The 26,271-nt window shown below is 40.1% G+C and overlaps 1 protein-coding gene across 1 annotated transcript in view; it reads left to right on the plus strand.

Annotated features, from left to right (window-relative positions):
- Positions 1 to 26,271, plus strand: part of LOC126100312 (dnaJ homolog subfamily C member 10-like) — a 140,793-nt gene that overhangs the window by 21,960 nt on the left and 92,562 nt on the right. Inside the window, exons 4-5 of the mRNA XM_049910923.1 lie at positions 2,154 to 2,365; positions 8,336 to 8,551. Coding sequence (XP_049766880.1) covers positions 2,154 to 2,365; positions 8,336 to 8,551 — 428 coding nt within the window. The remainder of the gene's footprint in view (positions 1 to 2,153; positions 2,366 to 8,335; positions 8,552 to 26,271) is intronic.

A 26,271-nucleotide genomic window follows, 5' to 3' on the forward strand; every position in this document is an offset into this window, starting at 1 on the left:
ATTTTTTGGTTAGAAAACATTATTACATTCTTACTGCACTCACAGGAACAATGTTTGAGGAACCTTTCTTTGCATTGTGTTTATAGACGAATGTCGTAGTTGCACTCTAAAACACTAACTTCCCCAACTGCAAAAGACTTTGTGTACAGACATTCACCATTGTCTCGAGCATCATATGATGAATTGCTTTCATTCAGTGAAACCTTCTGTGGTTCTTTCAAATTATACAGATCCCATCTCCTATTATTCTGTACTTTCTTCAGTTTTAGTCTGCAAGTCATAAAAAATAAATTACAGTCAGCCGGGACAGCTCCACAGGAGATGTTTTGCAGTTTAAAATCTGTGGGAGACAATTTCACCTCTGAAATGTTTTACCCAGGAAGATGCCGTCATTCTTCAATCCTACGGTAGAGCTGCTGGTCCTTGGAGAAATGTAATGGCTGTAGTTTCTCTTTGTTTTAAGCCAATCACAGTACCTGTATAGTAGGACCATGTTGGCTGTTGCTTCAAGGCCAGCTCAATCATCTAGATTATTGTCCCTAAAACTATTGAAAATGCTGCTGCTCCTCTTCAGGTATCGTTTGTTAATTTGTAACATTGAGCCACAGATGGCATCAAAGTATGGGCAGGAATTGGGGGTCATCTGACTATATTAAAAACAACATAATATGTCCTATACATTGGTCTCGGGACACACTATAAATTACACACACAATCAATGTCTAGAACAACTGCAGTTGAAAAGTTGTAAGTCATAATATCTTATATATTTAATGTAACTTCTCTAAAACATTTACTTACTGAAGTACATTGTCTGCAACGTCTTAATTAGCAGGTGTAATGTGCAGTTCTCTATCTCATCTCTTGCCAAAGCCTAAGTGATTTCATGGTAGCAAACAGTACATCAGATAAGGAATTGTTTGTGTACTTACTGTAATTTTTGCAATATTTAACAAATAAGTGGTGAAAATAAGAATTGTTAAAAATTATTGTTTCACTTTTGAAATCTGGTGATGCAGCATCATGGTTGACATTGGTCTTGCGTTGACAAGGAACAGGCTTTGAGAAATTGAAGAGCTGATGTGGTATCGTGTCCTTGTCCTGTCCACGCTTATGCTACAATCTAATGACTTTGTTCTCGACAGAAAATTTAATCCAGCACTTCCTTTCTAGGTTTAAAATGCTTTTCCTTAAACTTCCCAGCCATGCCTTCTAACTTTTGTGTGCGTTAGAGAGTATGGGCTTTCATATTTTGCATTTATATTCTTCTAAAGTGCATAAACGTCTTTATATATGGACACATAATGACCTTGATGTAAACCACTGATGTAGGTTCATTTACGGCAGTTTTCTTAATAAAATTACACTGCCAAGATTATTTCGTCAAAGGTGTTGCAAAAATCTCTTTCTGCAAACAATGGATTCATGGTCAGTTTGTTGTGCTGTATGTGTTTGATCTGAATGTCAGGTGGCTGGACTACAATCGGGTACAACTTATTTATACGCTCTTCATTACTTGTTTATTGTAATTTGTTGTCAGTCCTCATGCTGAATCTGTAGTCCATCAAAGAGTTTACTTTGAACGGGCAACACATCAAATGAAATTTCAAACCATTATTTATCTTGCTGCCATATTGCCAAGTAAAATTGTCAAGTTAGTTAGTGTTAGTGTTGAACATTCTTATTGTTGTATCTGAAACCCAACTGTCCCCATTGATATTTATCAATGCTTGTAAGTACCTAATGGTCTGGATTTCATTGTAATTCCATATACAGTAACTTGTTGAAGTTTTAATGCTTGTCTACATAAAGTGACCTTCCTTTTTTATGAAACTTCCTAATTGTGTCAAGGTCCTTACCTTTAAAAGAAAACAAAAGTAAGTTTCACATACTGTAAATGTAGTTGTGATTGTGCTTGAAAAACACTGATTTTTTTCCCCTGTGCCCATCTATGTAGTTTGCTATTAATGTGAGTAAAATGTTATTGTACTCTTTTAAAGATCTCTTTCAACAATTTTTTTAATATGACCAGAAAAGATCAACATTTTCCATGAAGGAAGCAATTTGTTTCAATTTTTACTTCACTTATTAACTTCATGAAATATAATTTTCTAGTGTTCTTCATCTGGAAAACTTTTCTCTGTTCTTTGCAGAGGAAAGTGTTCTTGGGTCAGATGCTCTCTGGTTCATAAACTTCTACTCTCCGATGTGCTCCCATTGTCATACTTTGGCTCCTGTGTGGCGTCGGCTGGCACAAGAGCTTGAGGGTGTTGTTCGGTTTGGTGCTGTCAACTGTGAAGAGGAATGGGTTCTTTGTCGTCAAGAACAGATTCATTCATATCCTTCACTGTTCCTGTACCCAATGGTGAGCAGACAAAAATAACATGGGAATTGGTTTTATACTGTTTTAGTGTGTGTCATTCTTGTGTGTGATAAATCTGTTGCCAATATGTTGTTACAAACAAAATGATACCTTTTGACAGTGTTAAATATATATATTCAATTGGATAACTGTATAGCATTATTATGAAAAATTACTTTCTTGAAAATCCATGGACTTAGTAAATTAATCTCTCTTACGTACTCTGAAAGCAGTTGTAATTTTGTATAGTTTTATGAATTTATAGTTCATATAACTTGTATAGTCACAACGTTTGACTGTAGAATTGAGTATACAGTTCAGAGTATCCATGTTTACACCATTTGGAGAAGAGAGGTTTTCTTTTTGGTGTTAAAGTGATAGAGAGATGACAGCTTTTTTACTGGAAAGATATGAATTACTGTAGAAATAACTCTCATGTTTGGAGAATCATCTATCATATTTAATTGGACATGAAAATCAAATAAGACAGGCTACATAAAATGCTTTTATTCGCAAAAATGTACAGTCAATGAAGTTTTTGTCACTTCCTTTAAAGGATAACCCTATTTGAATGGAAAATATTCTTGATGACACACGATTCAAGTTGTACCAGAATGTTTCCGCAAGTTTTGTTGCTGATTGTGCACATAATTTTGACAACTCCTTACCATATTGCTTATGTAATTGTTCACGTGTTATATAGGGCAGCATGTACCACAAGTTAGGCAGCTGTGGAGGCTAATAGTGTATGTTAAAGGTCCTGGTCCAGCACACAGTTTTAATCTGCCAGGAAGCTTCAATGTATGTTAAATCTTACAAGTATTTTCATAGCTTTTAGAAATCACAAATTTTCAGGACTGACTGTATGGTGTTTGTAATCTGTGTTGGCCTATGAGAAATTATTTTATATTTTTCAGTCTGATTTAAAAACATGGCATGTAAGCAGTTCACTTTTATATATAATTATTGAGTAATTTGTGTAAGAGTCATGGTGACTAGACTTTCTCCAGTTGGGAAATTGGAGTATTTTTATGGAGGACAATCAGTCAAGTCACTATGAGAATACTATATACATTGAACAGATGTCATTATGCAATGGCGCAAGGTACTTTGTGTAACACTGCCATTTCTCCCTTTTCCTGTTCATCACAAATGGTTGAAGAATGATTGCACGTAAACCTCCACGTGAACTCAAAACTCCTTTAATTTTTATTCTATACAAAAAGATATCCAAAACTGCTTTAGTAATATCTGAATAATTAATACAGTTACCTTCCGGAGATTATCCAGAATTTCCTTCTACAGTGTGCAGCTTGTGTACTTTGTGTGAAAGTTTCAGTAATCTACGTTAACATCTGTTCTCCTAATACCGAGAGAGGTGGAAGGAGTATATAGAGGGTCTATACAAGGGTGATGTACTTGAGGGCAATATTATGGAAATGGAAGAGGATGTAGATGAAGATGAAATGGGAGATATGATAATGCGTGAAGAGTTTGACAGGGCACTGAAAGACCTAAGTCGAAACAAGGCCCTGGGAGTAGACAACATTCCATTAGAACTAATGACAGCCTTGGCAGAGCCAGTCCTGACAAAACTCTTCCATCTGTTGAGCAAAATGTATGAGACAGGCGAAATACCCTCAGACTTCAAGAAGAATATAATAATTCCAATCCCAAAGAAAGCAGGTGTTGACAGATGTGAAAATTACCGAACTATCAGTTTAATAAGTCATGGCTGCAAAATACTAATGCGAATTCCTTACAGACGAATGGAAAAACTGGTAGAAGCTGATCTTGGGGAAGATCAGTTTGGATTCTGTAGAAATGTTGGAACACGTGAGGCAATACTGATCCTACTGCTTATCTTAGAAGCCAGATTAAGAAAAGGCAAACCTACGTTTCTAGCATTTGTAGACTTAGAGAAAGCTTTTGACAGTGTTGACTGGAATACTCTCTTTCAAATTCTGAAGGTGGCAGGGGTAAAGTACAGGGAGCGAAAGGCTATTTACAATTTGTACAGAAACCAGATGGCAGTTATAATAGTCGAGGGACATGAAAGGAAAGCAGTGGTTGGGAAATGAGTGAAACACGGTTGTAGCCTCTCCTCGATGTTATTCAACCTGTATATTGAGCAAGCAGTAAAGGAAACAAAAGAAAAATTCGGAGTAGGTATTAAAATCCATGGAGAAGAAATAAAAATATTAAGGTTCGCCAATGACATTGTAATTATGTCAGAGACAGGAAAGGACTTGGAAGAGCACTTGAACGGAATGGACAATGTCTTGAAAGGAGGATATAAGATGAACATCAACAAAAGCAAAACGAGGATAATGGAATGTAGTCGAGTTAACTCTGGTGATGCTAAGGGAATTGTTGCTGTTGTGGTCTTCAGTCCTGAGACTGGTTTAATGCAGCTCTCCGTGCTACTCTATCCTGTGCAAGCTTCTTCATTTCACAGCACCTACTGCAGGCTACATCCTTCTGAATCTGCTTAGTGTATTCATCTCTTGGTCTCCCTGTACGATTTTTACCCTCCACGCTGCCCTCCAGTACTAAATTGGTGATCCCTTGATGCCTCAGAACATGTCCTACCAACCGATCCCTTCTTCTAGTCAAGTTGAGCCACAAACTCCTCTTCTCCCTAATTCTATTCAATACCTTCTCTTTAGTTATGTGATCTACCCAACTAATCTTCAGCATTCTTCTGTAGCACCACATTTCGAAAGCTTCTATTCTCTTCTTGTCTAAGCTATTTATCGTCCACGTTTCACTTCCATACATGGCTGCACTCCATACAAATACTTTCAGAAACGACTTCCTGACACCTAAATCAATACTCGATGTTAACAAATTTCTCTTCTTCAGAAACACTTTCCTTGCCATTGCCAGTCTACATTTTATATCCTCTCTACTTCGACCATCATCAATTATTTTGCTACCCAAATAGCAAAACTCCTTTACTACTTTTAAGTGTCTCATTTCCTAATCTAACTCCCTCAACATCACCCGATTTAATTCGATTACATTCCATTATCCTCGTTTTGCTTTTGTTGATGTTCATCTTATACCCTCCTTTCAAGACACTGTTCATTCCGTTCAACTGTTCTTCCCAGTCCTTTGCTGTCTCTGACAGAATTACAATATCATCGGTGGACCTCAAAGTTTTTATTTCTTCTCCATGGATTTTAATTCCTACTCCGAATTTTTCTTTTGTTTCCTTTACTGCTTGCTCAATATACAGATTGAATAACATCGGAGAGAGGCTACAACCCTGTCTCACTCCCTTCCCAACCACTGCTTCCCTTTCATGCCCCTCGACTCTTATAACTGCCATCTGGTTTCTGTACAAATTGTAAATAGCCTTTCGCTCCCTGTATTTTACCCCTGCCACCTTCAGAATTTGAAAGAGAGTATTCCAGTCAACATTGTCAAAAGCTTTCTCTAAATCTACAAATGCTAGAAACGTAGGTGTGCCTTTCCGTAATCTTTCTTCTAAGATAAGTCGTAAGGTCAGTATTGCTTTATGTTCCAACATTTCTATAGAATCCAAACTGATCTTCCCCGAGGTCGGCTTCTACCAGTTTTTCCATTCGTCCGTAAAGAATTCGTGTTAGCATTTTATTAAACTGATAGTTCGGTAATTTTCACATCTGTCAACACTTATAATTAGGAAATGAGACACTGGAAGTAGTAAAGGAGTTTTGCTATTCGGGGAGCAAAGTAACTGATGATGGTCGAAGTAGAGAGGATATAAAATGTAGACTGGCAATGGCAAGAAATCGTTTTTGAAGAAGAGAAATTTGTTAACATCGAGTATAGACTTAAGTGTCAGGAAGTTGTTTCTAAAAGTATTTGTATGGAGTGTAGCCATGTATGGAAGTGAAACATGGACGATAAATAGTCTAGACAAGAAGAGAATAGAAGCTTTTGAAATGAAATGTGGTGCTACAGAAGAATGCTGAAGATTAGTTGGGTAGATCACATAACTAATGAGGAGGTATTGCATAGAATTGGGGAGAAGAGGATTTTGTGACACAACTTGACTAGAAGAAGGGATCGGTTGGTAGGACATATTCTGAGGCATCAAGGGATCACCAATTTAGTATTGGAGGACAGTGTGAAGGGTAAAAATCGTACAGGGAGACCAAGAGATGAATACACTAAGCAGATTTAGAAAGATGTAGGCTGCAGTAGGTACTGAGAGATGAAGCAGCTTGTACAGGATAGAGTAGCATAGAGAGCTGCATCAAACCAATCTCAGGACTGAAGACGACGACGACAACAACAACAACAACTTCTAACACCGCGGTAGCAGCCGAGTTAACATGTAAACAGCCTGTTAGAACATTAATTTCTAGCGATTTATGTGAGAGATGTTAATATTGTGAAAAGGCATATTTTTGATGATATGTATTATAGAATATTTTAAAGCCTGTATTATGGAATATTTTAAATCCTGACATATGCTGAAGCAAAATCTTTTGAAGTGCCAATTGAAAATGGCCCAAAGGCCGAAATTGCAATTGTGATATAAATAACTTCTGTAGTCAACAGCTAATATGATGTCCTTTTAAAAAAATTTACATGACTTTGAACTCCAACCATGGGAAGTTAACTACTTTCAAGAATATTTTAATTTAAAGTTCTAAGTTTAATTTTTTTGTGTAATTGCCTATTTGCTATTGTAATTTTTCATTTATTTTATTAATTCTGGAGTTGTATTACCCTGCTATGTTAATTAGCAACACCAGTTATCTAAACATTTTTAAAATTGATCACTGAATAATGTTTTAGTTAGCTGAATCAAAGTTTAAAGACCAATGAATTTATTTTTTTGTGATCTTCTGTGTTTGGGCATCATTTAAGTTTTTAAATTATAGTAAAGAAAGTAATGTAAGTATGATAGAAGTTGAACAAAAATACTGAAATCTGATACTTTACTCCAAACCATAGGGAATTTTTGAAATTTAGGCTTAAAAACAGTCCCCCAATCATATAAGTATAATCTGATATCTTTAAGGTGGGGGGGGGGGGGGTGATTAGGTATTTAAAAGATCAGAGTGTCATTAGAGTTATCTTCACTCATAATCACGTGATATTGCGCTAAAGTGCAGGTTTAGTAATTTGTGTGAGTACCAAAAATTGAAATGATTTCTTAAGTGTCAAATTTCAACCAGATAAGTGAGTGAAACCTGAAAATAAGAATGATAGTACCGCATTATATATCAAAGTTGGAAGAAATGTTGTTGATAATCATGTAGATTTCAGTGAATGAGTTAGCAAGTGTCAAAATGTGTGACATAAATGGTTTTATCTTTTGATTACATTGACTTGGAATTAACAGTCGGACAGTGAGATGGGGAGCAAAGTGATCCTGTAAGGATTCCGTTTTTATCTATTGAGGTACAGAGCCCTAAAAAGTGATATTTATGCATAATCTTTGTATGAAGTTCATTTGTGCTAGTTAAGTGGTAAAAAGGTAGAACACAGAACTCTTCATTAGATGTTGGTAGTTTCACTTTTGAATTGAAATAGAAGTTGTTGATTGACAGTTATCTGCAAATATTTTGTGGGGAATTCTACAGTAACAGAGCTAGTTGTAAGAGTTATTTAGCTGAAGCATATGGATGTTATCAACTTTTTGTGGCTTGTGTTACACACAGAAATTAGGAGCAAGAGTAAGCTGAGAAACTCTCAGTAAATTCTATAAATTATCCAGGCTTGTAAATCTTCCAACTATTTTTCTTAAATTTCATTTAGTGATGTCAGTCGGTTGTTATCTCTAAACAAAGTTTCCCATCCATATTCAGACTAAGATAAATGGCGATTACATAACATCCCATACAAAAAGTGTTGGGATCTTAAATGTGAACCAAAAAATAAAATCATGTTTCTACCCCACCTCCATCCTGTCTTTACCTCCATTGAGTAAAGCTGAAACTGTTTTTATAAGTGACTTCTTCATTGTCTCAGAGAGAAAGATATGTTGGTGATCGTGAGATGCCACAACTAAAAGAGTTTATACTGAAGAGACTGCAAGTCGAAATTATTAAGATTGATGGTGATACTTGGAAGATTTTGTCAAATCCAGATGACCAGTACCAGGGCATTCCGTGGGTTCTCTTCTTGCTTGATGGAACATCAGACATTGAACAAGAGGAAGTAAGGCTCATAGTAGCTGCCATGTTGGTAAGTGTAGCTATACATTCCATCATTTTCATGTGACTTTAACAAAATCATTATTTTTGCTTAGTGATGATATGTGATGTACAGTTAGTCATCATTTGTTTACTTAGTGTGATCTCGTGTTATGCATGCATACTATTCTGTGATTACAAAAGCCTTAGCTTAAGTAGACTACTAAATTCTATTTAAGGTACTGAGATATGATAGCATTTGTAACATTTTTATTGCATAAAACAGAAAGCAGAGGGCCTCATTGACAGCCAGTGTTACAGGAATAAAACTTGAATCACTGTGGGGCTACATAACATGTGGGACCCAATAATGTATAGTCCAAATCTTAACTGATGTAAATGATCTTAGAGTGACTTACAGTTTTGAACCATCCTATGTGTGCTAATCAAAGTTCCAAAGTCAACCTTACCATTGTAATGCACCTCTTTCTCTGGGGGACAAATATTAATTATTATCAGTAGTAGTATATTAAGCTACAAATTATCATTTTAAACCTGTGTGGTCTCCCTGGTGCGCCTAGTCGACCACAAGTCCCCGTCACGCTGTTCACTCGAACAACAGAGTACATACAGGGTTGAAGACATGGAGAAAGAAAGGTATCATCACAATTTGAATTTAGAGTAATATAACTTTCTTACATTTATTGGTCATTGTTGCACGCTCGTGGTCTAGTGATGAATCTCGCCATCCGCTGCTTGTAAAATCAGTTTGAGGTCCAGGGTGTGTATTCTGCTGCGTAAGAACTGACACATATTTAAACTTCCAACTTTTATTTTATAAATGCTGATCGTGATGATATTCAATAATTTTCAATGTAACAGCTTTTCCAATACATCATTTTTTCCCTCTATCCTTGACCTTCTCAAAGCAAGCATATTACAAGACATCTCAACACCAACTGCCCATTGTCTCTACACCCGCCAACAACCGGCTCCTGTTCACGGAGCTTACAAACTGTGCAGTACTGCCAACCTTGGTTGTGTATCGATATTTTACACATCGCACGTATACATATATGAAAAACATAGTATGAAAAATGAAAAGTCTTTATAATATAGTTATGTGGCAATATACCTCATGGTTGTCCTCATATTAACAGTTTTGTAATATTTCAGTTTTTGTTTACATAGTTAAAGTTCACTTGCTCCTTCTAGTTGATTGACGGCACCGCACACCTCGCCAGCCGGTGGTATCGGTAGTTTCAGTAGTCCGTTACATTACACCAGACACATCCCGGTTAATAGTTGAGCAACATTACATGAGTAGAGACTGCAGCAGGGAATCTTCCGTCAGAAGTGATGTGGATGGCTTTGTGACATTGGATACAATGGAAGATACGTCGTAGCCAGCAAGGTGTGTCGGGAAGTGCGGGGCATGCTCAAAGTGTGGCATTGGTGGTGTGACTAACAGGTTGCCATCAGCAGCATTAGCAGATAAGGTCGTAGTCTTGGTGGCATCTGTAATTGTTGCTGGCTCGGCAGCATTATTTGAAGAGGGAGGCGTGTTGGCTGTGTTGCATTGCACCTTTGCGTCCACAGGAGGTGATGCAGGGCCTGCGGCCTGGGACGTGACAGTGAGTGTGCTGTGGTGGGACAGGAGTGGTGTCCACAAAACTGTGTGTGACAGTGCTTGCACTCAACTGCCTGTCCATGTAGGTAGTAGTTATCATGAGGTCGTTATAGTGTAACATGACATAAGGCAGAAAATGATGGAGATTCCCGCGCACATGGAAATTGACTAATGGGTGCATAGGCAGCACTGATGTGGGGTCTGTCTGTTGTGATAGGTCCGATAAAATTCACGCCATTTTATGGCAGTTCACTGATTCTGTTGTTTGTTTTCCCACAATTTCGATATCAAAAGTGTTTGTATCTTATTTTGACACTTTGTATGGTCCTGTAAGTGACAGTTGTAGGGCGTTTTTCACTACTTCTGTACATAGTATTACATGAGAACATGTGGCCAGTTCTTTATGAATTAAAATCTATTGTGCCATGTTATAGGACAGGAGTGGCACATGGATATTTTGTATATGTGTTTGCACATGCTCCACTAAGTCTGGTAAGTCTTGGTTTGTTGGGATCGTTTCATGCACTACAAATTCAGTGGGTGGGGTTGAGGGACTCATTGTATAGTACACTCCTGGAAATGGAAAAAAGAACACATTGACACCGGTGTGTCAGACCCACCATACTTGCTCCGGACACTGCGAGAGGGCTGTACAAGCAATGATCACATGCACGGCACAGCGGACACACCAGGAACCGCGGTGTTGGCCGTCGAATGGCGCTAGCTGCGCAGCATTTGTGCACCGCCGCCGTCAGTGTCAGCCAGTTTGCCGTGGCATACGGAGCTCCATCGCAGTCTTTAACACTGGTAGCATGCCGCGACAGCGTGAACGTGAACCGTATGTGCAGTTGACGGACTTTGAGCGAGGGCGTATAGTGGGCATGCGGGAGGCCGGGTGGACGTACCGCCGAATTGCTCAACACGTGGGGCGTGAGGTCTCCACAGTACATCGATGTTGTCGCCAGTGGTCGGCGGAAGGTGCACGTGCCCATCGACCTGGGACCGGACCGCAGCGACGCATGGATGCACGCTAAGACCGTAGGATCCTACGCAGTGCCGTAGGGGACCGCACCGCCACTTCCCAGCAAATTAGGGACACTGTTGCTCCTGAGGTATCGGCGAGGACCATTCGCAACCGTCTCCATGAAGCTGGGCTACGGTCCCGCACACCGTTAGGCCATCTTCCGCTCACGCCCCAACATCGTGCAGCCCGCCTCCAGTGGTGTCGCGACAGGCGTGAATGGAGGGACGAATGGAGACGTGTCGTCTTCAGCGATGAGAGTCGCTTCTGCCTTGGTGCCAATGATGGTCGTATGCGTGTTTGGCGCCGTGCAGGTGAGCGCCACAATCAGGACTGCATACGACCGAGGCACACAGGGCCAACACCCGGCATCATGGTGTGGGGAGCGATCTCCTACACCGGCCGTACACCACTGGTGATCGTCGAGGGGACACTGAATAGTGCACGGTACATCCAAACCGTCATCGAACCCATCGTTCTACCATTCCTAGACCGGCAAGGGAACTTGCTGTTCCAACAGGACAATGCACGTCCGCATGTATCCCTTGCCACCCAACGTGCTCTAGAAGCTGTAAGTCAACTACCCTGGCCAGCAAGATCTCCGGATCTGTCCCCCATTGAGCATGTTTGGGACTGGATGAAGCGTCGTCTCACGCGGTCTGCACGTCCAGCACGAACGCTGGTCCAACTGAGGCGCCAGGTGGAAATGGCATGGCAAGCCATTCCACAGGACTACATCCAGCATCTCTACGATCGTCTCCATGGGAGAATAGCAGCCTGCATTGCTGCGAAAGGTGGATATACACTGTACTAGTGCCGACATTGTGCATGCTGTGTTGCCTGTGTCTATGTGCCTGTGGTTCTGTCAGTGTGATCATGTGATGTATCTGACCCCAGGAATGTGTCAATAAAGTTTCCCCTTCCTGGGACAATGAATTCACGGTGTTCTTATTTCAATTTCCAGGAGTGTATTTCAAGGAGCTACCGTCAAGGTCTTCTTTGTATGCCATTCAAGTGCTCAGGAGAACTCATGGAAGGGCCTCCACCTCTGATTCTCGATGTCACGTGAGAGCAGTTTTCATCGTCCGATGCCACCGTTCCGAGAGGCCTTTGGATTGGGGGTGGTGAGCGGTTGTGTGGAGCTGGTGGTACCTACATAGATGGCGTAAGTCATTGAACAGTTGGTATTCAAACTGCCAAAACTGGTCCTATGTTAAGGAGGCCACATAGCAGAATCTGGCAGTCCAACTGTTGATGAAATTTTTTTTGCTACTGTCTCTGCTGATATGTCAGAAACTGGTGTGGCCTCCACCCATTGTGTCGTGTAATCTATCAGTGACAGAATGTAATGGTAAGCATGCGATTTGGGGAGTGGCCCTACAATTTGAATCGGGAATTAACCAAAGGGATGCTGTGTGAGGTGGCCAGGTTTTGCCTGTTACCACGGAAGGCAAGTCCTGGCCCAGGTGGCACAGTCCTTTTTAATGTTAGGTCAGACAAACCACTCCGTGATGAGGTGTATGGTAGGGCGCATGTCCTGATGTGCAAGGTTGTGGAGGTCAAAAACTGTCCTGCGATACGGCTCTGTGACAGCTGGCCAGACCCACCTGTGGGAAACGTCACAGGAAACTTGTTTAGTAGCACCGGGTAATGCGCATTGTTGCAATTAGAGTCTCTTGTCTGGTTGTAAAACAAGTTGTAAAAATCAGCATCTGTTGCACGTGCATCTGCGGACCTACCAAAGTCCATCTGGGCGGAGATAGCTGCAATACATGGAAGATAGTCTGCCACAGTATTATTGGGACCTTTGACATATTGTACATTGGTAATGAACTGTGCTTCGAAATCTAGGTTACAGAATCTCCTAGCTGCAGAATCTGCCGATGGGTTATGGAATGCATCTCCCAATGGGGGAGGGTCTCTGTATATGCTAAGGTGTCCCCCCTCAACATCACCTTGAAAGTGATGAACTGCCTCATATATGGCTAGTAGTTTGCAATCAAATGCGCACCATTTGTCTGGGCGTCGGTGAGTTTGCGCAAAGAAAAACCTGAGCGGCTAAGTGATTCCACTGATCTCTTGCTGTAAATAGCCCCAATCGCACGATCGCTAGCATCGTATGCAATAATTAGATGTGCATTGGGGGATGGGTGGGTGAGGGTCGTGGCATGTAACAGGTGCACTTTTATTTTGTCAAAGGCCATCTGTATTTGCGGTGTCCAATTGAGGCATCATTTGCCAGTTGTATTCCTCTCACACAATGCTTGTATGGGTGGTTGTAAAGTAACAGCGTGTGGCAATTGGTTCCTGTAGAAATTTATTACCTCTAAAAACCTAAGCAGCTCTTGGTAGTTGTTGGGAGGTGGGAGGAGGTGAATCTCTTCAGTTTTCTCAGAGGTAGGACATAACCCAGACACCTCAACGTGGTGTCCACAAAGTTCACACGGGGTTGCTGAAGTTGTCATGCAGGTGGTTGTTGTGGTCTTGCTCGTTTTGCGAAAAGAAAAACAACTTCGCCTGTTATGATAGGTGACTATTGTATGACAGAGCCCTAAATGGCATTCAGGGTACTAGAGGGAGGGGGGGGGGGGCATAACCTGGTCATTCTGGCCATCGTTGGGTAGTTCATGGCAGTGTGGAACCTCTGAGCAGCTCGGTCAAGATCGTACAAAATCGTTTTTGGTGCAGGTATACTGGACACTGACCGCAATGTTGCACTGTTGATTGTTAATTAGAATGCAGTGTTGTGATTGTGCATGTGTTCTATCTGTGAGTTTAAACTCCGGAGGTGCTTCCTCGTGCACCATAATTGCTGTTCTGGATGTTCTGTCAATTTTAGGAGCCAAACTGGCCATAGCGTAGAATCAGGCAGTAGCGTTGGATCACTTACAACTCACAGACAGCACCAGTGTGAAGATGGTGTGCTTTTGCTCAACGTAGTCTCGTTGATGATGAGCTGTAGCTGCTGTTCAGTTATTGTAGCAGCTGTTCAGTTGTTGTAGCAGTAGTGCCTTGGCAGTTTCGCATTTGTGAGAAACTGGAACATCCGAAAGCAAGTCGCTAATAAGGCCTGCACTGTCTTCTAGGTGGCTAAGAAGAATGGCAAACTTCTCGTTGTCTCCAATGATGCCACTAGCTTACGTCAAACACTTGGTGAGGGCAAACCACATCACAGGAGAATTCGTGCAGTCGAGGGCAAACCACATCACGGGAGAATTCGTGCAGAACAATCGTGGTTTCAGACGGTGGTGGATGGTATGATGGCCATCAGTGGTTTGGTTGTAAGGCACCATCATGAGGTGGGCAGGGCATGGTGTGGCAGGTGTGGAAGTGTCGATGCCCAAGACAGGGAGGAAATGTGACGCAACATAGGGAGGCGCATGACGAGCCAATTCCTGTCATGGTGCGGGTGGTATCGACGTCACACGGCAATGTGTGTATAGAACTCGGGTGGCTGTTCAAAGAACGGCTGCGCATTTTGAGTGAAGTTCCAGGTCCGATGCAGTAGGTATGACTTTCCTAATGTTAGATGTCTGAGGCAGTGGAAAATATAGGTGAGAGTGCGCTTGAGGTCAAGGCACCGTAAATTAGAAGGTAAGTGTGGTCCTTTTATTATCCAGCGACACAGTCAGTGGGTTGTATGAATAAAAATGAGAACATTCTCCAGAGTTGATACTCAGAGCAAAAGAACATTCTCAAAGAAAGTTTCAGTTTCGTATGAACAAAAACTAGGAAGCATAATCTCTGACTCAGGAGTACTTTCTCTCTACCTCCCCCCCTTACTGAGTAATTTCTCAGCAAAGAGATTAAAATCTAACATCTTTGGTTCTTAGTTTGTTTCGTTTGTGTGTGTTTTGTGATACCGAAAGTTTATCTCACATTATTTCTGTGCCAAAATGGAAGATTCAGAATTAGCCTTGTGAACATTATAAAAGATTATCCAGCAATCATCGGTATGTTGTGCAAAACAAAACAGGCTATTATCACATTGGGGATTTTTGTTTGGGCAAGCCTTATTTTATTTTGCAGAATTTGGAAACGCCTTTTTACCTGTCCAAAGCACCGTTCGATTATCACCCTTTCCTTAGAGTGAAGTCTGTTGTACGCCTTCTCATTGGGTGTTTCGAGATTTTGAAATGGTGTCATTAACCACGTTGCAATGCCATATCCTTCATCTCGTAAAATTAGGGCGTTGCACTGGTTCTCTCACAATATACGATATACATCTGAGTTTCTCCATATCCTAGCATCATGTACAGACCCAGGCCATGAAGCATCAACACTTGTAAACATTTCACCGTTATCACATGTCACCTGCACGTTTATAGGTGGAAAGCCCTTTCGGTTAACGTATTCATCTCCATGTGCAGAAGGTTTGTAGTTTGTTAATGTTTCTTGGAAATCGGATCTACAACGGTGTTTTTCTGTTAACCTGTTGCAGAACGTATGAAAACGTTAGTGATACTGTAGTGTGGTGCATTCCCAAGTCTTCCCCTACACCAATCCGAAAGCCTGGATCTGATAAATAGCGCAAAAATGTTTTCATTTTGCATTCATTGGAAAGGGTGCCTCCTCTTCTTTCGTGATTTTCCAGAAGAAAGTGATTTGCCAGCCAATTAATGTTTTCACTGTTAAATCTATACAAACTTATACGGTTCCTTTCTTCTGTGTTCTTGCGTACTACGTATATCTTTTTTTGCCTTTCAAGAAAGATCAATTCTGCCATTTTCACTAAAAACACTTGGTAACGCTTAACTACAACACAATTTACTCAGCTCGAAGTATGGTACGGAGCTCACTCACAAAAACAGAGAATGTTCTCCGCTTGTGAGATTCTTCTCTGGTTTCATTCATACGAAATAGGAGAATATTCTGTGCTTTGAGCAACTTCCCCCACCCTTCAACCCACACTGAGAACATACTCGGGTGAAGTATATTCTCAGACTGGCTTTATTCATGCCAACCAGAGAACTGTCTTCAAACTTCTGAGTATAAAATATATTCTCCGTTTTAATCATATGACTCAGTATCTCGTGGAGTTCATATGAACGTGCACTCGTTCATGACGCGACCGACATGGTCGTGATGTCACTAGAACTGGGAGGCAGTGATAGCTGGCATTGCCGAGGTGAGGTCATGAAAAACATGTTCTCAGAGTCCATAGTTAGTTTTGGTGTTGGGTGTGGGTAATGCACATGCGAAACATGGTGCTGAAATGGAAGCGAGTCGGTTGTGATGCCTGGCATGGCTGGTGCAACTGGGATATGAGGACATCATAGTCTGACTTATGGAATTCGCGTTTAGTCACAATGGTTAGAACTGGATTTAGAAAATCGGAATGCATTGGTAGTAAAAGATGATGCAAATTTTGATCCTGCGGTCTGCTGGTAGGTGGGTGATGAAGCAGAGTGATGGAATAATGTGATGCAGGCCATTGTTGATAAATTGTAATGGCACTTTGGGAGGTATCTGCACAGTTCAGGTCATTAAAGCAAGTGTCATAACACTCATAATAACTAGCACTGGAACACACAATGTTTTGTCCTATGTGCAAAGGTCGAAGTCACAGAGATTAACGTTTGTTATGGAGGCTGGCAGCCATTGTTTATTATGATTCTCTGCATCACTTTCGTCTAAAGTACCAGCAATAGATTCAGTTGCTGTCAAAAATATGTTAAACCTGGAATGTTTATCGTGAAGTCACTTGGTAAATTTGACATAGTTCACTACTTGACTTCGACGGTGATGTGAAGTTTTGTCTGATGATGTGGAGGTTGCTCGGAAGATGTGACGAAAAATGAAGGCATTGTCGCTGTTTCATTTCGCATGGTACTGCCGTCCAAGCCTTGGTGGATATTTAGTGATTTTGTGCATGGAATATTTACGGAATTCACGAGCACTTGTTGAGATATGTTATCAGTATTGCTGAATAAATAGTGAGGTTGTACCATCTGTAATGGCAGCAGTCTTGACGGCGTAACTGATACAGCAGATTTTCGAGTTAATGGCAAAATCGTGGTGTGACGCAGAAATTCGGGGTCACCGCTATGGGGGAATATTGTACCTCCGGGGGTATTGTACCAGAAGTGTGATAGCAGAATAGTGGTATGCCATAGAAATATGATTTCCTCACTATTTATTACCTAGCGCAATGTACATAACACCTGTAATTGTTACAAGCTTACACATCATACTAACTTTCCTTGCCTTCTTGGGCAGTCCTTTTCTCCAGTTAGAGATGTTATGCCACTACAACGTAAATACAAGATTGTTGGTTCATTCTGCTTATTTTTACTTCCTGTTGACTTATGGAATTATCTGCTAGGCCAACACACCGTAACTAAATGAAGTATATATTCAGCACAAGCTAGAAGAATGAAAATTATGTAAATTGAATATTCACACATCTTATACAAGGTGTTCGGAAATTCCTGTTAATAACTTCCAGGATTTGTAGAGGGGGGTGAGTACATAATATTTGGAATAGGAACCATGTGGAAATGTACCGTCTCTGTGCTGTAGCTGTTTGAAGACATGTTTGCTAGATAGGTCTGCAACAGGATAGTCGTGGTGGGGGCTGGTTATGTTGAATAAGATGATGTCATTTGATGTCCATTCTACCTCTCTGACATGGTTCGAGCCTCATTCATGTGTCAGTGCGTGTTAGCATGTGATTCAGTACACATTTGCAGAATACACCAACATGATCCTGCCGAATGGTGAAGTTCACAGTAATGGAAGAGCTGCATGTTGCCTTTATCAAGAATGTTCTCAACATCTGACTCCATCACATACTCTTTTCCCCTCACCGTCAGCAGGAGTGCCTGTGGTACTCCAAGGAGATGCCGCACACCCAACTTACAAAGGGCGTTCAAAAAGTTTTGCACTGTCGTCTCTAATTTTTTTATTTTTTGCAGGAGGAGAATGAAATCTTTTGTGAACATACTTGGAACATTTTGCTATACATTGAGCCTACTCAATGTAGCCTCCACCAGCTGTGACACATTTGGCCCAACGTTCTTTCCAAGATGTAAAGGCACTTCGATAAAATTCTGGGGATTGACTTTTACACCATCACTTGACCCAGGAAATAAGGTCTTTCTCACTATCAAATGTTTTACTGTGCAGGTGGGCCTTCAGACAAACAAAGAGCCAAGTCTGGGCTGTAGGGAGAATGAGAAACAATTTTCCAACTCATTTTCCTGATTTTCTCCTGCGTCATAAGGGTTGTATGGGGTTTGGCATTGTCATGGTGTAGTCTGATGAGCTGACCCTGAAGCTGTAGCCTGTGGGCCTTGATGGCACATCCCAGCTTGTCCAATGACAAACAGTAATGGTCCTGGTCAATTGTGGAGCCAGGTTCCAAAAAGTCAATGAAAATGACACCACACTGATCCCAGATGGAGCAAACCATCACCTTTCAGCCTGCTGTTCGTGAAAGTCTTGGTTTCTTCTTCCAATAGGAAACCCGATGATATAGGTTTGTTTTACAAAAATTATCGATGTAGTGACATAAATGGTGTGGCAAAGTGTGTCTGTGTCAGACTAAAACTCATCAATCTATCCTAGGATCTTTTGTCACTATCACTCATTTCATCTCTGGCAATAACTTATTAATGTCAAGTTGTGGAATGGTTCAGAGTCCACATTAAACTGTATCTTCCCCTCTATATTGAGTAAGTCAGTTCAAATGTTGTAGAAAGATAAGCACTGTATTATTGAGACAAACCTTTGAGGTTGACGAGAACTTTAATTTACTAAGAGGCAAATGACAGCTTTTAATACAATAATGTAACTGAGGAAGCAAAAGCTTCTTTCATAGCAGTATTTTTCCATCTTAGGTTAAATTTATTTGGCAGCAGCAAAAATATTTTTAAGTAGGAGAGTGATAATCTATTGATAATACCATGTAGAAGTTGAGCTTTTAAAGAGTTGTTTGTCTTTAGTTAATGTACATTCTGGGTCTTTGCACATCTTTGAAAGTTCTTGATAACATCTATGGAACGCAATGAATGATGTGATAAATGCAGGATGTATCAAAAAGAATCATCCATATACAATGAATTTTGTTTTTTGATGAACAGGAAACTCAAAAAGTATTCAGTATACCCCCTTGAGATGCACAACATATATCAGTGCGGTAATAAAATTGTTCCCAAACTGCAGGGAGCATGCTTGAGTTACAGCTTCCACAGCTGCTGTTAAGCAATGTCTCAGTTCATTCATTGTTGTTAGTAATGGAGACACAGAAACAGTCTTTTTTATAAACCCCCACAAGAAATAATCACATACAGTCAGGTCCGGTCACCAAGGAGGCCAGTAATGTAATGCTGAATCATTTGGTCCAGTGCGACCAATCCATCATTCAGAAATCCTTTGATTTAAAAATTCCTGCCCTTCCAAATGCCAGTGTGGTGGTGCCCCATCCTGTTGGTAAATGAATTCGTTCAAATCAGTCTCCAACTGTGTGAAAAGAAAGTTCTCAACTTATCGAGATATGTGCTTCCTGTAACAGTGTTATTAGCAAAGGAGAATGAAATTACACAAAACGCATTAAATTTTAGAGAGTTTTTCTCTTGTTGTACAACTTCATGTGGTTGTTCCGTACCCCATATTCTCACATTATGATGATTCACCTTTCTATTTAAAAATGGTATAGTGCCTCGTCACTAAACATTAAGCATGGAAGAACACTGTCTTCCTCGATATTGCCAAAAACGAAATTACAGAACTCTACACCTTGTTGTTTGTCAGTTTCATGAAGAGCTTGCAGCAGCTGAATTTTGAATGGTTTCATGTGTAAATGTTGATGCAACATACGCCAGACAGACATTGGGGGCATGTTGAGCTGTCGAACTGCATGGCAAATGGATTTCTGTGGACTCCTTGTGAAATATGGAGGATGCATTCAACTTCTGCATCAGACACTTGGGGACAATCCTGTGATTTGCCTTTACACAAATAACTTGTTTCTTGGAATTGTTCATGCCATCATCTAATGGTTTGTGCTGTAAGAGGAATGACACCATACCTAGTACAAGAGTCTTACTGAACACAATGCACAAAATGTAGACCGCAGAACACTTTCTGTTGTCCCAACATAATTTTTACCAGCACCAAAGTGGGTACACACTGTTGCTACCTATCATGAACCATGTGAAGCTCGAGAGTTTGGTCTTTCCAACAGTACGTTGTTAATGCACAGGGTTGCCACAAATTCTGGTAATCAGTAATTTTAAACGTGTCAAGGAAATCTGAAAAAAAAGAAAAAAAACCTCTGGAAAAATCCATTTTTGTCTCTGTAGGTGAAATCATTTGTTTACTGTGATGTCATGCATCATCGCTGGCTGGGGGCAGCTGAGTTTGTGCGCCGCTTCCCTACTCCCTCATTCTTACTGCTTCTTGCCTTTCTACCACTCCCCTCAGCCTGTAGTCTGTGCTGCCAACACTTCGTGCTGCTAGCCTAGCAGCTGCCAATGAGACTCACGTAGTTGTGAGGAGTTATTTGTTTGGATCTGATTCTCAGAGACTGTTGCCACAGCAGTCGGAGACAGGTAATGTGTGCATGAGTTGTGTCTGAGTGATTGTGTGAATGTGTTTGTGCTCTCATTTTCTGACAAAGACTGTGGCCAAAAATTTAGTTGTGAGAGTGTGATTGTCTTTTCCGTGTGCCTGTCTGCAGCTCAGCAATCATCTAGACCATGAGTTTCTACCTATCCTCATTAGTATTGATTCTCAGGGTATTTGCGCAAAGTTATCTGTTGTGTCGATTAATCATCACAGTTTATATTAGATCAGAATCAATTCAATTTTTGTTCCATAGACCCAAAAAATGAGATGATTTTCATGGGTGTGAAACATGTCAAAAAATATAACATAAAAAAGTATAAAACATTTGAACATAATACTTAATGCCGTGATCACTTGTCAGGAGATTGTCAAAATAGGTGAATACATTACAGTAAACTGTAACTGCTAATATTTGAAGAATTAATACAATTAATCAAATGTTGTCATGCTCTTTTAATAAATTTACTATACACAAAATATCTAATCTTGACTGTTGTGACCGGGTGCTGTCAAAACCGAAATCTAACGGACATTTTTACTTACAGTGTTTACTTGAATCTAAGCCGCACTCTAATCTAAGCCGCACCTGAAAAATGAGACTCGAAATCAAGGAAAAAAAATTTTCCCGATTGTAAGCCGCACCTGAAATTTGAGACTTGAAATTCAAGGGGAGAGAAAAGTTTCAGGCCCCACCTTCAAATTGAAACAAAGTTGGTCCATTGTAATATGAGAAACAATTTAGGTCAGATTAATGATGATACAGCTACAGTAGTTTGGTTCGAATCGTAAGTTTAGTAGTTAAGCTTTACCAGGTAGCCATTGCTACGCGTCAGGCGCTCCGTCTATATTTATACGGGTACCCTTCCTTTTTCACTTGATTGCCGCTCGCGGCATGGCTTGCTTTTGTGCACACTACTGCCGCTTACAATTTTAAAAAAAGCAGAGAGAGAGGAATCGTCTCATTGGCGAAACAATGGCAAGAACTGCTATTTGTTGTTACTTACACTACAGCTGTCTTTGATAATGATCAACAAGAACCAAATAATAGACTGCGTATGATAGAACATGTTCTAAACGAGAGTTAGGCGAAAATTTTTCTCCGTTTGAAAATCTTTGCGGCCGCTTCTGTAGTACATCAAATTCTGCACAGAAATTAGAGTCATCTTAGATTTAAAAATCTAGTCAGTTGCCGTGCTTTATTCTGACTGTATCACTATTAGGCATAAGAATAATACGAATATAAACATGACACGATACGTATATTCTTCCGCGTCTGCTGTTTCACTCTAGTTTCATAATTTATTATGCAGACAGGATTTAAATGAGATAGCAGCAAACACGAAAGAATACATGGCAAAATGTTTATATTCGTATTATTCTTATGGTGAAGAGAATACTGCATGTGATTCACATTTCATCAGGTTCCTATTAGCAACCATCTCTTCTCCCAGGTAGGAAAAAATTCAGAACGTAGAGTTGGCCATATTGACAAACATCCCAAACAGTCTTGCGAGTCGGATTTTCGTAGTACATTGAAATTCTGCTACATTCGAAGATGAACAATACGGAATTTGTATTTACTTCATTGGATAATGTATAAAAATGCAATGGTCGAAACTCAGGGCAGAGAAAAAAAGCTCGTCTTCCACCTTTGTTTTAAAATTTATGTACTGACGCAGATGGTTTTGGCACCAATATTTATCTTTGTGCCTGCAAAGCATGCCTGTGTAGTGCTACATATATTAGACGGCAGAAGTTAGTTGTGGCACCACCTACCAACATTTTTCAGACCTTCCGCTTACTTTGCACTCGATTCTAAGCTGCAGGCAGTTTTTTGGATTACAAAAACCAGAAAAAAAGTGCGGCTTAGATTAGAGTAAATACGGTAAGCTGGTCTAACAGTCCCTGTTAAGATATTCATCTATATAGCGGAAGGAGTTACCTATCAAAAAATCTTCCAAACTCTGTTTAAACTGTGCTTTATCTGAAACCAGGTTTTTAATGGTTGCTGGCAGTTTATTGAAAATGTATGGTCCTGAATATTGGACCCCTTTTTGGACCAAGGCAAGTGATTTTAGGTCTTCATGTAGATTTTTCTTATTCCTGGTATTGATACTGTGTGTTGAGCTATTGGTTGTAAATAGAGATATGTTACTTGCAACACATTTCATGAAGGAATAAATATACTGAGAAGCAGTGGGTAGAATACAAAGTTCCTTGAACAGATTTCTACATCATACTCTTGAATTTACACCACAAATGATTCTTGTTACATGCTTTTGCTTGCTAAAAACTTTTGCTCGGTTTGACTACCGTATTTACTCGAATCTAAGCCGCACTCGAATCTAAGCCGCACCTGAAAAATGAGACTCGAAATAAAGGGAAAAAAAATTCCCGAATCTAAGCCGCACCTGAAATTTGAGACTCGAAATTCAAGGGGAGAGAAAAGTTTTAGGCCGCACCTCCAAATCGATACAAAGTTGTTCCATTGTAATATGAGACACAATTTAGGTCGAATGAATGACGATACAGCTACAGTAGTTTGGTTCGAGTCGTAAGCTTAGCAGTTAAGCTTTACCACGTAGCCATTGCTATGCGTCAGGCGCTCCGTCCGTATTTATACGGGTGCCCTTCCTGTTTCACGTGCTTCGTCTGGTTTGAATCGATTGCTTATTTTGCTTTGATCTGATAAGTGCCGTTTTCTTTGTTATAGGTGTTTGCGTCACTCTTAAGCTGAAAATGCATTACTGCACTGTGTCATGCATTGTTTGTCGCATTCTGATAGTGCGTGTTTACGGCCTGTCGCGGATCGCGGCATGACTTGCTTTTGTGCGCGCTACCGCCGCGTACAATTAAAAAGAGAGAGAGAGAGAGGAATCGTCTCATTAGCGAAACAATGGCAAGAGACTGCTATTTGTTGTTACTTACACTGCTGCTTTCTTTGATAATGATCAACAAGAATCAAATAATAGACTGCGTATGATAGAACATGTTCTGAACGAGAGTTAGGCGAAAATTTTTCTCCGTTTGAAAATCTTTGCAGCCGCTTCTTTATTACATCAAATTCTGCACAGAAATTAGAGTCACCTTAGATTTAAAATTCTAGTCACTTGCCGTGCTTCATTTCTGACTGTATCACTATTAGGCATAAGACTAATACGAATATAAACATGACACGATACGTATATTCTTTCGCGTTTGCTGTTGTCTCACTCTAGTTTCGTAGTCTATTAGGCAGACAGGATTTAAATGAGATAGCAGCAAACACGAAAGAATACATGGCAAAATGTTTATATTCGTATTATTCTTATGGTGAAGAGAATACTGTATGTAATTCAAATTTCATCAGGTTCCTATTAGCAACCATCTCTTCTCACAGAGGAAAAAATTCAGAACGTAGAGTTGGCCATATTGACAAACATCCCAAACAGTCTTGCCAGTCAGATTTTTGTAGTACACTGAAATTGTGCTACATTCGAAGATGAACAATACGGAATTTGTATTTACTTCATTGGATAATGTATGAAAATGCAGTGGTCGAAACTCGCGGCGGAGAAAAAAAGCTCGTCTTCCACTTTTTAATTTAATTTATTTATTGACGCAGAGGTTTTGGCGCCAGTATTTATCTTTGTGCCTACAAAGCATGCCCGCGTAGCGCTACATATATTCGACGGCAGAATTAGTTGTGGCGGCACGTACCAACATTTTTCATAACTTCCGCTTGCTTTGCACTCGATTCTAAGCCACAGGCGGTTTTTTGAATTACGAAAACTGGAAAAAAAGTGCGGCTTAGATTCGAGTAAATAGGGTAGTCACCTCAGAATATGATCCTGTATGACATAATAGAATGAAAGTAAGCAAAGTATGCAAGATTTTTTATATTTATATCCCCTACACCTAACATCATTCTCACTGCAAATACAGACCTTTTTAGGCATTTCAGCAATTCTGTGGTATGCCTTTCCCAACTGAATTTATTATCAAGTTGTAATCCCAGAAATTTAACACTGTCAGCCTCTTCGATCTGCATGTCTTCACATGTTATAATGCTGAAAGGAAATCTCTTACCAGTTCTGAACTGCATATTGTGGGTCTTTTCAAAGTTTAATGGTAGTGAATTATCTTTACACCATTTATTAATGTCACTGAAAAATTGATTAGCAACTGTTTCTAAATCTGTACTTGACTTGCTACTTATTTCAATGTTTGTATCATCTGCAAACAAAACAAACTTAGCATCTGGCAATGTGACCGACGAGACGTAATTAATCTACACAAGAAGAAGCAACAGACCCAAGATGGTACTTTGAGGAACACCACATGTAATTAATTTCCTGTCAGATGAAGACTGACTGCTTACTGCACAGTTATTTCACAGTGACACCCTTTATTTCCTGTTAGATAAGACTCAAACCGTTTTGCAGCACTGCCGGTGACACCATAATATTTAATTTACTTAGGAGTTGCTGTGGTTCAACAGTCAAAGGCTTATGACAGGTCACAGAAAATGTCAGTATTCTCTGATTTATTATCTAATGAATTAAGTACATTTTCAGTGTGAATGTAAACAGCTTTCTCTATATCAAAACCATTAAGAAGCCCAGACTGTGACTTGGGCAATATATTATTTGCAGTCAGATGCTTAAGGAGACACTTGAACACAACCTTTCCAAATATTTTTGAAAAAGCCGGCAAAAGTGAAATTGGTCAATAGTTTTATGGTATCTCTTTATCCCCCTTCCTGTAGAGAGGCTTAACTTTAGCATATTTTAGCCAGTCTGGAAATGTTCCACTGATAAGAGATTGATTACACAAATAACTTAAGATAAACAACTCACATGAGCACTCTTTGATTAACTTTGTTGATATGTTATCATACCCACTAGAATATTTAGATTTTAAGGATTTTATGATGGATGCTACTTGTTTGGGAGACATGAGTGTTGTTTCCATTTTACTGAAGTTCTTTTTAAAGACTGGTCTGATACTCCATTGCACTGTTTACTGAACCTGATAACCCCAAGCTCCAGTAACAGAAATAAAGTACTTGTTTAAGAGGTTTGCAACACAGCATGGAAGGATGACGGTTCAATCCCGCGTCCAGCCATCCTGATTTATGTTTTCCATGATTTCCCTAAATCGCTCCAGGCAAATGCCGGGATGGTTCCTTTGAAAGGGCACGGCCGACTTCCTTCCCTAATCCTATGAGACCGATAACCTCGCTGTTTGGTCTCTTCCCCCAAACAACCAACCAATCAACACAGCATGCACTTGCTACCAATGCCTCATTTATTTTTAGAGCTGTCTGTCCCTTTTCCCTTTTGGCCTCACTTTGTCTCTGTCTTCACTCTATCCCATACAGATTTTTTTTTATTATTTTGTTGCCTGATGTGATTAACTTTTTCTCATAATAAAGCTGCTTCGTTTTCTGGGTTACTTGCTTCAATATTTTGCAGTATTCTTTGTAATGCATCACAATGCTAACGTCAGAGCTGTTCCTAGATAGTAGATACAGTCTCCTTCTTGTCCCACGTGATATCCTTATTTCTTG

The sequence above is a fragment of the Schistocerca cancellata genome, chromosome 9 (assembly GCF_023864275.1).
Source record: "Schistocerca cancellata isolate TAMUIC-IGC-003103 chromosome 9, iqSchCanc2.1, whole genome shotgun sequence".
Classification (NCBI taxonomy): Eukaryota; Metazoa; Arthropoda; class Insecta; order Orthoptera; family Acrididae; genus Schistocerca; species Schistocerca cancellata.